This window comes from Psittacula echo, assembly GCF_963264785.1.
Source record: "Psittacula echo genome assembly, chromosome: 5".
Taxonomy (NCBI): Eukaryota; Metazoa; Chordata; class Aves; order Psittaciformes; family Psittacidae; genus Psittacula; species Psittacula echo.
In genome coordinates this window covers 73,418,382-73,431,962 of record NC_137739.1, presented here as the reverse complement: position 1 = coordinate 73,431,962, position 13,581 = coordinate 73,418,382, and the positions used below count along the sequence as shown (strand labels likewise).

Genomic DNA, 13,581 nt, shown 5'->3' with positions numbered 1-13,581 from the left:
GATATCTGGCAAAGAGAACAAAGGTTGGTAGATTTTATTGTAATGGCTCAGTCAGCAAAAATTCAGCCTGGCTACATTCCTGCACTGCAAGAGTTTGTCAAAACAACCCCATGCCAGCATGAACAAATATATGTGCCTCATATTCTACGTATACTCATAGCTACAAATTTTATAGAAATAAGAAAAAATCACAGAGAATAAGAAATGGGTGCTTATTGGAAATATCTACATATGTTGCAGCACAAAGCGCATTGGGCAGATTTTGCTGTTTTTATAAGAAGACAACTCCCAGTGGGGTCAATACAATGTTTGCTTGAGGAATCGGTTTGGTAAAACTGCTTGCCATGGGGAAGAGGCAAATTGCATGAGGAGCCAGGCTTTGAAAGCTCCATAATTTGATGGTATTTGAATTATAAGTTTAGGGCCCATCTCAAAATACCAATGCAAGAATTAATCAAGGAAAGGCAAAGCAGGCAGGAGAGAACACAGCAGTGCCCTGGCACAGTCCAGACTCAGTGACTCCCTGGGTGCAGTTCTCATTTGCTCCGTGCATCAGCAGGCAGCAAACCGAGTCCCTGTCTTCAATCAAGAGCCTAAGCTGAGGTCTGTAAAATGGCAAACTCAAAATGAATAACTAATGTAAAAGCTCAAAGGCAAAACAATGTGGGGAGGAGATTCTAATAACACATTCTGCTGAAACAAATGGCCATCTCAGAGCTTGTCTACACCATACTAGCAAGCATATTAACAGTGAGGTTTCATTCAATAAAAGCAACAACTAAGAAAGCCCAGAGCTAATCCTTCTGAAGCTAGTGGCAAAGTTCTCTCTGGCCCTTGTTTCAGCAGCCTAGGATCATCACTTATAACCTCGCCACATATATACAATGTTATTCCAAGCACCATTACATATAAAAGAAATAAATACCCAACCCACAAAAAAGGGGGGTGCTTGGGTGGAGGGAAGAGGTGCAGAATAAAGCAAACCAGATTTCATTTCCATCCCTGTCCTGCAACATGCTTCATGGTCTCCTTTTACTTTTTAACTGTTATCCCAGAATCCCACATTTTCTTCAAAGTTTCTCAATATATATTATCATGCTTAAAATTTTATACTGTTTTCATGCAGGAGCTGAGGTCTGTCCCTGTTAAATGTCAACTAATTAAGTGCCACAAAAGGGCTAAGGATCAAAAGGGCTAAGGGCTAAGAGCTAAATGCTAAGGATCAGTGCACACTCTACATAGCCTTTCTTCTCCCTAATCAGCTGCTCAAGCAGCACGTCACTTCCTTATTTCTCCTGCTCCCATCTGTGAATCAGAGTTTGCATAGGATGGCTCAGGAAATTATGTGTCTTTTCTAAGGTCTTTTAGTATGGAGCAGTAGAAAGGTGCCTGAGCAGACAACTCACATGATTAAACAGAGAAATCTGAATTTAGGCCTGAAAGGAAACATCCCTCTATTCACATTTCACATTGGTGCTGTCATTTTGGTTCATGGTTTGTGTGGGAGCATATTTTTCAGGAGAATCTTTGGACAGCCTTATGCTAACCTTCCTCTAATAAGAAGGACATCTTTGCAGGAGGACTGGAAGACCTAGGCTTGTGATAAGTTGAAGGACTGCGCCTTCAGTGATCTTCCTATGAAGCTCAGAATGGCAGGTCTTACTGAACTGCTGAAATCACTGGGGAATACAGAGCATCACATTTCTTTCTGATTTCGAAGATGACTCTGTTTTTCAGGTACAACCTGGAATTCACATTGAAAACTCTCTTCATGCCTTCTTAGTTTGCTTTGGGACTTACGTGTCTTTGATGATACAATTGATACTGTGTAGTTCCCTCATTTTTGACCTGGCTATGCTAGTGCCAGGATTTTCTTTTTCTGTTGGGTTTGTTTGTTGGTTTGTTTTGTGTTTCTTTTTTTTTTTTTTTTGTACCAATGAAATCTCCTCCTGTGTACTTTCTGCCTCATTAACATCGTCATCTTCCCCTTGACAGTCTGAGTGGGTCTCATGTAGCAGCCCCTTTGCTTTGCTTTCACCTTTAACTTACGAGATACCAACCTTCTTTCCATGTTCCAAGCCTTCACTCTCGTAATACCTGCCCTGAGAATATTTCATTTCCACATCAACACTCCATTCAGTATTCACCATCAACGATACTTTACAGCCTATCTTAAACAAGCACTCTTTTAGCTTCCTCCTCTACATTTTAATTTCCTTGCTATGATCAATGCCTTCCTATGGTCAGTACCACACTTCTCAGCCTGCTGAACTAAACTGGTGTCAGTTATCTCAGTCTAATTAAGACATCTTGAGGAATTCAAGAACTACTCTGTTCTCCAAAACAATGAATTTATTTTACCTTCCTTCCTTTCTCAGCACTAGATTGAACCAGTGACTGTTCATTACACATTAATGGTATAAATAACAGTGATGGATATTTTTCTATGCTATCTCTAACAAATGTCAGCTGGCAATTGTTTTATGCACTCTGTGAGCTGTTGTGGCTTCTTTCTGAGGGTACTGTGCTACTCAGTTGTAACAAAGATGGGTGGTTAGGTTGCGAAAGGATTAAGTCTGTATGCATTGTTATTGTAACTGCATTTGTGAAACTAAACCGAGACTTAATGAATTATGGGCATCTGATTATTGTTTGTATTCCAGAAGAGCCCAGAATGTGTTAGGCATGGTTCACAAAAGACAATAGTTAAGAACTCCACTTGGAAAAAAATAGAGTTAAGAGTATGCCTATTCTGCATTTCATGCAGTGAGTGGAGTTCTTCAGCCAGATGTACCTGAGGAGGCTTCAGCTAGCTAGCTCAGGTGCTGTGAGGACTACACTCACCATATTCACAGCCTTTCCCTGTGAAAGCATACTCAATCAGAGTATTTTGAAGAACACTGGGTAAAATTTAAACTCTTTTCTTAACCTTCTAATCTATGTGACGTGACCAGTATATGGATAGAAGAGGTAGATGCAGGATGGATGCACGAAATCATGTTGTTTGTTTACTGTCGATTTGGAACATTTCTAGGTACTTGCTCCCATTCTCTATTCCCTGTTGTTCACATAGGCATATCATAGAGTGGCAAGGGAAAGAAAAAAACGTATTTTTTTTTCTTTTTAAAGGGAGAGAATATAATACTAATGCCACAAATATAAGTGCAGGGATTGAAGGGCAGGAGTAGCAAGAGAGATCAAATTGAACTGCATTTTTAAAATCTGTAAAATTTCAGGTTTATGGTGTTTCTTTCAGATCTGGGAGTAACTCTAATTCTGGGCCAGATTCTGCTCTCAGTTACATTCGCATAAATTTAGACAAAATCCACTGGACTTTACTGATACTCTTCAATTACAGTAGGGTCAGTATGGAACGAGTGAGCCCACAGTGCCTCATACAAGAGCTGGTTCCACCCATTCTTGATTGGGAAGTGTTTTCCATCTTGACTTCTGTTGCTCTTTATTTTAATGTTTGCATTACCTATATGTGTGTATGTGTCTGTGTACATACATTTCTGATATATGGTTACCTACACAAACACATATATATATAAAGTGATACAGATATGCAAAGTAAGTCCTAGCTCTTTCAAGGATTTTGCAAAAGCTGATTCCTGTATACCTGTGCCTCACTCCTGGAAAACCATCTTAAATTTGAAGGTTTAGGAAATACAGAAGAGTGGCAGAATACTATGAATTTATCTTGTGGTATTTTTGAGGAAAAAAGACTGGTTGTGGAATGAATTAATGTTTTTATCAATTAAAGTACACTTCTCGTTGACAGCATTAGGTCAAAATATCATTGATTTGACACCTGATCAATTATAATACACTAGCAGGAACAGAATAGCAACAGAATAGGATTATCAATCTGAGGAAAGCTTAAACAAGGCTTTCTCCCAGCAGGTGTGTATGGCTCTGGCTTGCCCTGTCCTAAGGTATAAACACACAAAGGTATTTTATAGCTGTTTGCAATAGCATTCTGAAGGCAGATTATAAGCATAATCTAGACATCACTTGCATGTATTCTGGATTTACAGCCATGTACCTAAAAGCAGAATCTCGCCACTGCTTATTCCACGTTCTAAGTGAACAATAAAAAAATTAAGAGACTAGACCCTTTCTCTTTTTTTTCAGGTTTTGGGGATGAGGATTAAAAGAGCTCTCACAGACAGTATTGTGCTATCCCAGCAAAAGAAACAGGAGAAATTTAATCCATTTGGATAGGCATCATTCATGCATTAAAACAATATATACTTAAAGTCTTCATTGCAAGGCTGAGATTTTTATTCTGGTATTAAAACCACACAGCTCCAGATTAAGGATTAGGCATTGTCCAGATAAATGCCTTTGGTTTAAATAAAGTCATGATTTCACCCTGTTTGGTATTATGCACGTTAGTAAAAATATATCCTTAGAACCTAATTTTGCCCCCACTTCAGGGAGATTTTTGACTGCATTAGGACAGCAAAATGCAACCTACACACTAACCAATTTTGAATCACTTCTGACTGTACAACGAGGCTGGATCCTGCTCCCACAGGACTTCAATTAACTTCACAAGAGGTGTGAATGTGACCCATACTCGTAACACTATTTAACCCATGGGACTTAGTTCTACAACAAAGCCCAGTCACAGGACTGTTGAAAATCCAGGGCACAGAGATTTCACAATTGAGTGAAAGACATTTCAGCTTGGACATACCTTTCAAATCCTGCTGCATGTTTCCTCCTTTCTGGGAAAGTCGCTGGGAAGGGAGCCACTCTTCTCCATTGCCCTTGGAACTTTAATTAGTATTGCTTTGGTTTATTTCAAAGAAGCAATTGAAAACCAAAGTGTCCCACAAGACACTACAAGAGATAAAAAACTGGGCGACACAGGAAAAAATGCTGTGAATTGAAATTTAAAAATGGAAAGGAAAGTACAGGTGAGGTATTTTTCCATGTAATTTCTTCCATGATTCTGATCCTCCATCTGTTTTGTCTTTGATGTTTACGATTTGCCATTCATATTCCATCCCTATGCTTGGAAATTGCTGTCCATGAAGTGAAAGGTGGAGGAAAAGACAAAAATAAAAACTAGAACGGAGTGAGGAAGACATGAAGGGGTGCAGGGAGGAAGAGATCTATTGAGTGTAAAGGTGTCCAAAGGAGGGATGGAAATGTGTTCCCCAAGGTCATGGTCTTCAGTGGTGCTGCTTATGTTTTCAGACTGTTAAAGACAAGTGTAGCCAAACTCCACATGCTACAGTAAGTGCAAAATCTCAAAATGCAGAAGCCATCACATCAAGGGTTTCTTTGTCCCCTGACAGAGTCCGCCCACAGTGGTTCTCTAGAAACAGTTCTATTATCAAGTAGACATCCATTGCTTTTTTGTTTTTGTGGGTTTTTTCTATTTTTATTTAAAAAGTAGTTTTTCTAATAATATATAGAATATATAAATAATAATAATAATAATTAAAAAAAACTATTTGGGTTTGCTTTCTGCTCTCCAACCCATCTGTATTTTTTGTGGTTTGCCGATATATATATTAAAAGACAAGAAAATCAACTCTGCTCACTACTAAAAAAAATATTAAATCCACCTTTTACGTTTCCAGAGAGAAAGATAAGGGGGGATGTGGGAGAAAAACAAATTAAAATTAAAAACATAACAGGAAAATCAAAACCTTCTGTCTCTTCAAAGTAGTTGTCAAGAGCTTTAAACGCTTGTGCTTTCAGTGTACACCCCACAGGAAAAATAACAAAAATAACAACAAAAAAACCCAAAAACAAGGACCTAAAATAAAAATAAAATAAAATAAAATAAAATAAAAGGTGGTAATAATCCTAGTAGTAAAAAGGACAGCAAATCACTCAAAGTTTGTGTGTCTTTTTAGTTATTTTAGCAGCCGCCCTTTTTGTCTGCAGAGGGAGAGCTGCCACCACAGCCACCTCCTCGGTTTGAGAGAGGCTCTTCTGCATCGTCCTCGTCAAAGCCATGAAAGGTCGAGGTGTCGCTTTCTGACGTGGAACCGAACAAGTCCTCCGTAGTGCGTGCTGGCGCTGCTTCGTCCCTCCTGCCTTCTCTTCCCAAATGAGCTGACATGTATGATGAATATATCAGCACATGGGTTAAGCAACAGGCATCATCATCATCATAATTCTTTTAATCATCATTACTATTAAACAATTCAGACTATTGAGCTCATAGGTGTGTGCTTCTCTGTGCCCACACACCTCAACAACATAGCTCGGTAGAACTCCAGTAAGTAAGATAAAAAAGGATCAGTTTCAAAGGAAAAAATTTGTAGACATAGGTGCCCACAGCTATGGCAGCGAAAGGGTTAATCATGTTTTCCTCTCTTCAAAAGACATTAACATATTTCCTTGTGATTACTTAGATCAATTTTAAAAGACTTATACACCATAAAAGTAATTAGACACTGTTAGCTCTAAGCACAATGACTGTCCTTCAGACTGGCACCAACTATCACAGATTTATCGCTATAGAAATGTAACCCATTAGATAGCTCATCAAGCTCAGGACTATTTTTTGTTCCTGTCCTTCATCTGATTCTAAAGAGCATCCTCTATCGACAAAATGAAATACAATTTGAAGACTAAGTGAAAGTAACCTAAAGAAATGCTTTTATTCTAATTTCATGGCATCTCCTTAAAAAATAAAAAGCAAAAAACAAAACAAATATATAGATTTCAACAACTAGAACAACTAAGATATGAAGTGACCTATCTTGGGGAACACTGAAAAGTTCAAATGTGTGTGAGTCAATCCAGCTTTCAATATGGAACAGGAAATTCTCCACACAGGACATCCATAGCAGCCAAACAACAACAAGACAACTATTAAAAAGAGAAGTCATATACTGAAATATGTGAAACTGAGGCTTATTTTCTCCCTCAAACAAACATGTTATGTGATTAATAGTACAGCCTTCAAATTCCCACTTCAGGAAAGGAAGAGAAATAGATGTCTCTTGCACCTCAGCAAAATGAGAGTGTGAGATTTTAGGAAACAGCTATTTTAGTATTCAGAAACAGTAGTGCGGTATTAAGTAACCAACAGTTTGGTCCCCACTCCAGCTACAGGAATCAGTCATATAACAAGTACACTGCATTGCTTGAGACACAAAGAATTAAATCCTGCTTACAAAAAGAAAATGGATATAACAAAATGATTGGCAGATGAACCACCTTGTAGAGATGTGATTTTACTGACTGTGAACAGAAGAAACAATATCATTTCTACAACCTCTCTTTCAGTATAATGAAAATGTTCTCCATTATCAAGAAAGAGAAAGATGGCAGCCACCAAAGAGGTTTCATTGTTTTAGTTTAGAGATTAGTGTGGTACCTTTATCACTTTCACCACATATCAGTCATATCGTTGCAGACCCCTATGAATGACCCAGATAGGTAAGAATTTGTACAAGGATAGCGTTTAATGGAACTGGTTTTGCACAATTTAGGTTACATGCTTCTTGTTCTATCACACTAAGGAATCAAGGAAATTAATGTATTTGTGTTTCATTTGGATATAATCACCATGACAATGTTTAAATAGCAGAAAAAAAAGTAAAATGGATCCATCTTATAGTGCCGTATCAGGACAATGCTGAAATGAGTTACATTGAACTATATCAATCAAGGGGAAGGGCAATGATCTTCCAAGATGGCACCATAGACCCCATGAGTATCCCCCTTCAGTTATTAAGAAGCAAACACATATATACTGAAAGATTCATGCCCCTGACTGCACAGCATTAATAAGGACCCCCCTGGAGAATACCAAAGGGGTTGCCATCAGTCCTCTGGCGGCCAGTGAGTATCGTTTCAGAATATCTTCAGAGGTCACAACAACTGCAGAAGGCAATTTGTCAGTGAGAGTCTTGCCCTGTTCCCACTGAATGTGGTAAGAGGCTTACTATGAATTTCAGCAGGAGCATAAAAAGGCCATTCCCTTGGCACAAGAACACTCCACATTGCATTTCAGCCATCAAGCAACAGACATCTTTCAGTGACTACAGTATAGAAGGAGCAGCAGCAATACTGAATGTCAAGGTCTCTTTGTTTTTCAGATTTCCATCTGATGGTCTTACCACCACTCATATCACCATTGGCTAGAAATATCACAACTGGAAACTTAGATCAAAACTGGAATATGCAGTTGTTAAAGGTCTTCCATTCCCACCACCAGCTCCCATGTAAGGTATAAATAACTGCTCAGCTGGGATAAAATTTGAGAAAAAAAAAAAAAAAAAAAAAAGAAAGAAACAACAAAAAAAGTAGAGGGAAAAAAATAAAGGAAGGAAGAAAACAACAGTCCAGAAATAGAGACAACTCAGAATGGGAAAGACACAATTGCCTACATTTGAATAGAGAGAAGGGAAGAAAATGGAGAAATAAAAACCTCTTTAAACAAAATTAATGATAGTCATCTCGTAAGAGGATAATCCTTGACAGCTACCCTCATCCCTACCCTGTAATTTCCTCCTTTCTTTTTTGGATGAAGAAATGCATGAAATGTGCAATCAATGGAAATGCTTGTCATGCAACTTTAATAAATCTTGTAAGTAATTTATAGTTGTAATTGCACCATTTGAAGACAGAGACCATTTTTTAACATTGGCATAGGATTTTCTCCTTCCATTTGAAGAACAGCTAGTATATGTACCAATGTTCACAGAAGCCAATAAATATATTAAATCTTCATTATCTTGCAAGACCCCATTAGCTTAAAAATGTGAACCCAACAATGGGTTTTATGATAGAAAATTTCCCAGTCACCCTTTCCCACAAACACACACAAGAGGTATGACTTCATCTTCTATCCCCTCCCATATGTGCTGCCTATCTTCAAAATCTTCAGGAGGAGCAAAAAACAAATCACACAAACGCCTTTGTACAAGAAAGATGCAAGGAGTCACCTACCAGAGCGCCCACAGTCTGAGCATGATACAAGTTCCTCTGGCCGACCACTCTTTTTGTTCATATTGGAGCCTCCAAGGCAGAAGTCACAGTAGTTATTGGGAATGATGACCCCGTCTGGTCCTTTCTGGGCTGCAGTTGGGTTAGAAATCAGATTTACTTACAGAGCATTCAGTGTGGACATTTCCCCCTTCTCCTTACATGATAGCTCAGTGACTCCTCAGGCTTCCCAACATATTGTCAATCAGAACAAAAAGTGAACTGTATAAATCACCTCCATTTTAAGTACACCCTGTGTTGTGTCTATTTTGCCTGAAATGCACTTCATGATTTCCTTTATAAAGCCAGCCAGGCTGGTCCCTCACAAGGCGCTCCTGCCAGATATCCGCATACAGTTCAGAGACTTGGTAACATGGACCAAAATAGAATCAATCCCTAATGCAGAATCTGGCCTACACTGTCAGTAAGCCAAGCCTGTTTTTCCAGATAGCAGTCACAATTGTAAAACCACAAAACACAAGTTCAGTAAGGACAAATACATTCCCCAGAACAAAAAGCCAGCAGCAGGGACATGGAAGGGATAGGTACCTTAACTGGTTTTCTCTCAAGTAGCTTTTTTGGGGATTACATGTCAAGGGGCAGGGTGTCCTTAGTCAAGAAGTTGATACAATGGCCATGAATATTCACAGGCAAAGCCATTTGTAGGTGGTTCACCCTAAGTTTAAGCTAAGTGCATGTCCCCAGGGGGATTGAAGAGGGCAGCAGGTCTACCTGAGCACCCAGCGCAGGTGCACTCAGCCTGGGCCAAAAGTCCCAGCCAGCAGAGATACAAAGTCTTTTAAGCCAAGAAAAAAAGGAGGGAAATTACATTCTTATTTTCCAGCTAGGAATAGTTGGAAAGCAGACACACACCAGACACACACTGGGCCTTAAGCAGAGGAGGAGGCAGTTCCCCCAGAACGAATTGAAGGGCAGAGGACTTCTGCATTCCTCTTAGTTGAGCAGAACATCAATGAGCTCTTTTTCCCTCACTCACAACTACCATTTTCCTCCTCTGCTCTCCAGACAGGGAAAACTTCTTGTTCCTGTACACTCTAAGAATGAACTGGGAAAGGGAGAAGGGAGAGGGAATAGCTGGTCTTCATCTTTGTTTATACTTTTTTAACTTAAAAATTCCAGTGGTATACCTGACCTAAGACTACCCCATGAAGATGTCTACAAACTAGAAAATGAAGACCATCAAACAGCACCATCTATATTTAATTATCTTTTTAATGCATATTTTGTAACTGCAGATTTTTAACAGATGTTTTGACAGCCTTTATTAATGGTCTTTTTGTCCACATCCAAATTTCCCCCAAAGAACAATGACATTCTAAAGGGCTTCTGGTAGCAGTCCAAGACATACACTTAAAATTAAAATTTCCTCTGAGTTCAATCTGCTTTTCTGGTTTGGGTGCATCTAACTATTCGTTTACTTCCAGCTGTTGATTAGCTGAGCTTTTTGGAGATTGGGAACAGAAAGATTGCAGTAAAGTAACATTAAGAAAAAATGAAAACCCATAAGGCTGCAAATACATCAGTATCTTCCTGCATGGTCGCCAAGTCCCTGATAGTATGTACTGAACAATGGAGTTTGCTCTAAAATAGTCCTGGTTAGCAGATACCCCATTTTCCCAAAACTAGAGAGAAACTTCCAGTGTTAGGTTAGCATTTTGCCTCTTCACTGTGAGGCATTTAATACTTGCATGCAACATAAGCAAAAAAAGAACAGGAACCAGGTGGAAGACTAGCGCACTGGCTCATTTTAAGAGCTGTAACAAAATGATCATAAAGTTGCTACTTGTACATATTTTGTGTATAAAAAGCAGAATACCCTAGCATTTATTTTCCCACTATGGCCCCATTCTGAAAAAGTTAAGTAATTACTTCTTTATATTGTGCTGCATCTACAAACAGGCCATGTGCAATGCAAACTCAGCAAGCTGAGTGTTCAGTCATTTTTAATTTATTTTTTTTTTTGTCCCTTATTACCCTTATTATTTTGTCCCTTTCACAGCTACAGGTTGGACAGAGAAGAGATTCAGAGCAGCCCTGCAGAGAAGGACTTGGGGGTGTTGGCCGATGAGAAAATGAACATGAGCCGGCTTCAGTGTGCGCTCGCAGCCCAGAAAGCCAACCGTATCCTGGGCTGCATCAAGAGGAGCGTGACCAGCAGGTCGAAGGAGGTGATCCTGCCCCTCTACTCTGCTCTCGTGAGACCTCACTTGGAGTATTGTGTGCAGTTCTGGTGTCCTCAACATAAAAAGGACATGGAACTGTTGGAACAAGTCCAGAGGAGGGCCACGAGGATGATCAGGGAACTGGAGCACCTCCCGTATGAAGAGAGGCTGAGAAAGTTGGGGCTGTTCAGCCTGGAGAAGAGAAGGCTGCATGGAGACCTCAGAGCAGCCTTCCAGTATCTGAAGGGGGCCTACAAGGATGCTGGGGAAGGACTATTCATCAGGGACTGCAGTGACAGGACAAGGGGTAACGGGTTCAAACTTAAACAGGGGAAGTTTAGATTGGATATAAGGAAGAAATTCTTTACTGAGAGGGTGGTGAGGCACTGGAATGGGTTGCCCAGGGAGGTTGTGAATGCTCTGTCCTTGGCGGTGTTCAAGGCCAGGTTGGATGAGGCCTTGGGTGTCATGGTTTAGTGTGGGGTGTCCCTGCCCATGGCAGTGGGGCTGGAACTAGATGATCTTGAGGTCCTTTCCAACCCTAACTATTCTATGATTCTATGATTATACTTCACATTTCATCTGAGTTTCTTAAAGAGCCTTACAGATAGCAAGATCCTGATATTAGCCTTTAGTGAGGTCAGAAGCCTCTTCTGCCATCGACTCTAACTGAAGTGTTGCTGGGCGCTGATTAAGTCTCATGGTGAGTAGGCCACATTGCATTTTACAGTGGAAAGATTTGATGGTAGAGTGATGAACTGGCTTACTCACAAAGATACAACAATTCTGTGGTGAGGCCACAAATCAAAACAAGCATTCAAGGTGCCAGCCAACAGGCTTAAGAAAGAACTCCGCTTCTACAACCACTCAGAATGGTGTCATTGATATAATACTCCGCATATACTGACTTAATTTTTTCCAGTGCAGCTTATGACATTTAAGTAAGATCCACTGACTGTCAAACTGGAAATGGGACAGAGGACCCCGTATAAATACATATACTTGATCAACTGGTCTGTGGTGTCTGGGACAGATGTAAGGTATTTACTGACTGCAATAAAGCCGAATAGATTCTCCTAGACTACTGACATGGAAAAAGCATGGGGTTTGATCACCTCCTTTCTCTTCTCTCTTCCTCTTTTCTTTTGCTTGCAAATTAATTTATTTTTTAATGTGAGTGGCTATGTGCTCATTTATTGCTCAACACTCATAAATATATACCTGGCTCAGTTGAGTGTAATAGAAATATTAGGCCTGAAAAGTCATGCACAAATGAGAAGTTCCTGAAGTTACATCAAAGATGTCTTAAATGATGCATCTCTAGAGCCAAATCAGCCAGGCAATGTTATTCTCTTCAATGTTTTTTTTGTTCTAACAGGTGTAAAAACTAGAATCAAACCTGACTCAATCTTATTTTCTTGATCACTACTGTAGAGTGAATTAAGCCCCAGGCTAAATCACAGAAGGTTTGAGAATAAAGAGATTTCCAGATGACAGTAAGCAGAGTTCTTACTTTCAAAGGATTTTATTTTTTTTTTTTTTTTTTTTTTTTTTTTTTTTGGATGTCCTTGGCCTTTTTAGTTCTATTCTACTGTAGTCCACAAATGATGAGGGAATTCAGGAACAAAGCAAAGATAGCAAAATATAATGTGCAATATTCATGAGAAGGGTATCATGTAACAAAAGCCCAACCCTAATCCCACCCCTTAATCAATAAAATTATTTAGTAAAGTAAGTATGGGAATGCACAAGTGAAAGCAACTAAATTGCAAGGGACTAATGTGTTGCTGCTTTTCATCACATATATACTAATTAACTAGGTATACAATTTTGCACATGTTAATCACAAAGTAGAAGGCACTAGCTTAAGCCAGACAATAGCTCAGCTAATGAGAAGTAACTCAGTAGTGGTGAGCTCAATCATTTGGATCATGTGACTACAATCAAGGATTTTGTCTAAAAAAAGTTCACCCAGAATTAGAAACTGTTCTAAAGCAAAGCCTTGAAAACCAACCATGGTCTCATCCTAACTTACTCAAAACTCCTCTGATTTTCTTTTACATTACAAACTACAACAACAGATCAAAAGCTTTGAGGAGTACCGCCTGAGCTAAGGTGTGCTCATAGAGGGTGGATTTAAATCAGTCCCTCTTGCCTTGTCAACTCAGTCTTGCTTCCTAGTTTTAAAGGCCCTGTGTTCATGTTCATCTGCTCCAAAATAAAGAGAGTATACAATTTTGTAGAATATTTTTTAAAATAGATTAAGAAGAGCCACAGATCTGCACAGTTCAATTGATAGTTTCTCTGTACCAGAAAGATGATTCATGTGAAGACAGGATACAGACTGAAAATGAAGTCAGTATTTCCAAATAACTTAGATATATGCTTATTCAGACATATTTTTTTTTCTTCTTAGCCTAATCAAGTTAAT

The 13,581-nt window shown here is 39.2% G+C and overlaps 1 protein-coding gene across 2 annotated transcripts in view; it reads right to left on the bottom strand.

Annotated features, from left to right (window-relative positions):
• DPF3 (double PHD fingers 3) overlaps positions 1-13,581 on the bottom strand; it is a gene marked incomplete at both ends in the record, with an annotated part of 165,830 nt that overhangs the window by 20,728 nt on the left and 131,521 nt on the right. Inside the window, 2 exons of one of the 2 annotated variants that reach the window (XM_080619224.1) lie at positions 5,063-6,081; positions 8,932-9,060. In XM_080619224.1, coding sequence (XP_080475350.1) covers positions 5,885-6,081; positions 8,932-9,060 — 326 coding nt within the window. Of the gene's footprint in view, positions 1-5,062; positions 6,082-8,931; positions 9,061-13,581 lie in introns of those variants that run through there. The other variant, XM_080619223.1, reaches the window with a different exon arrangement.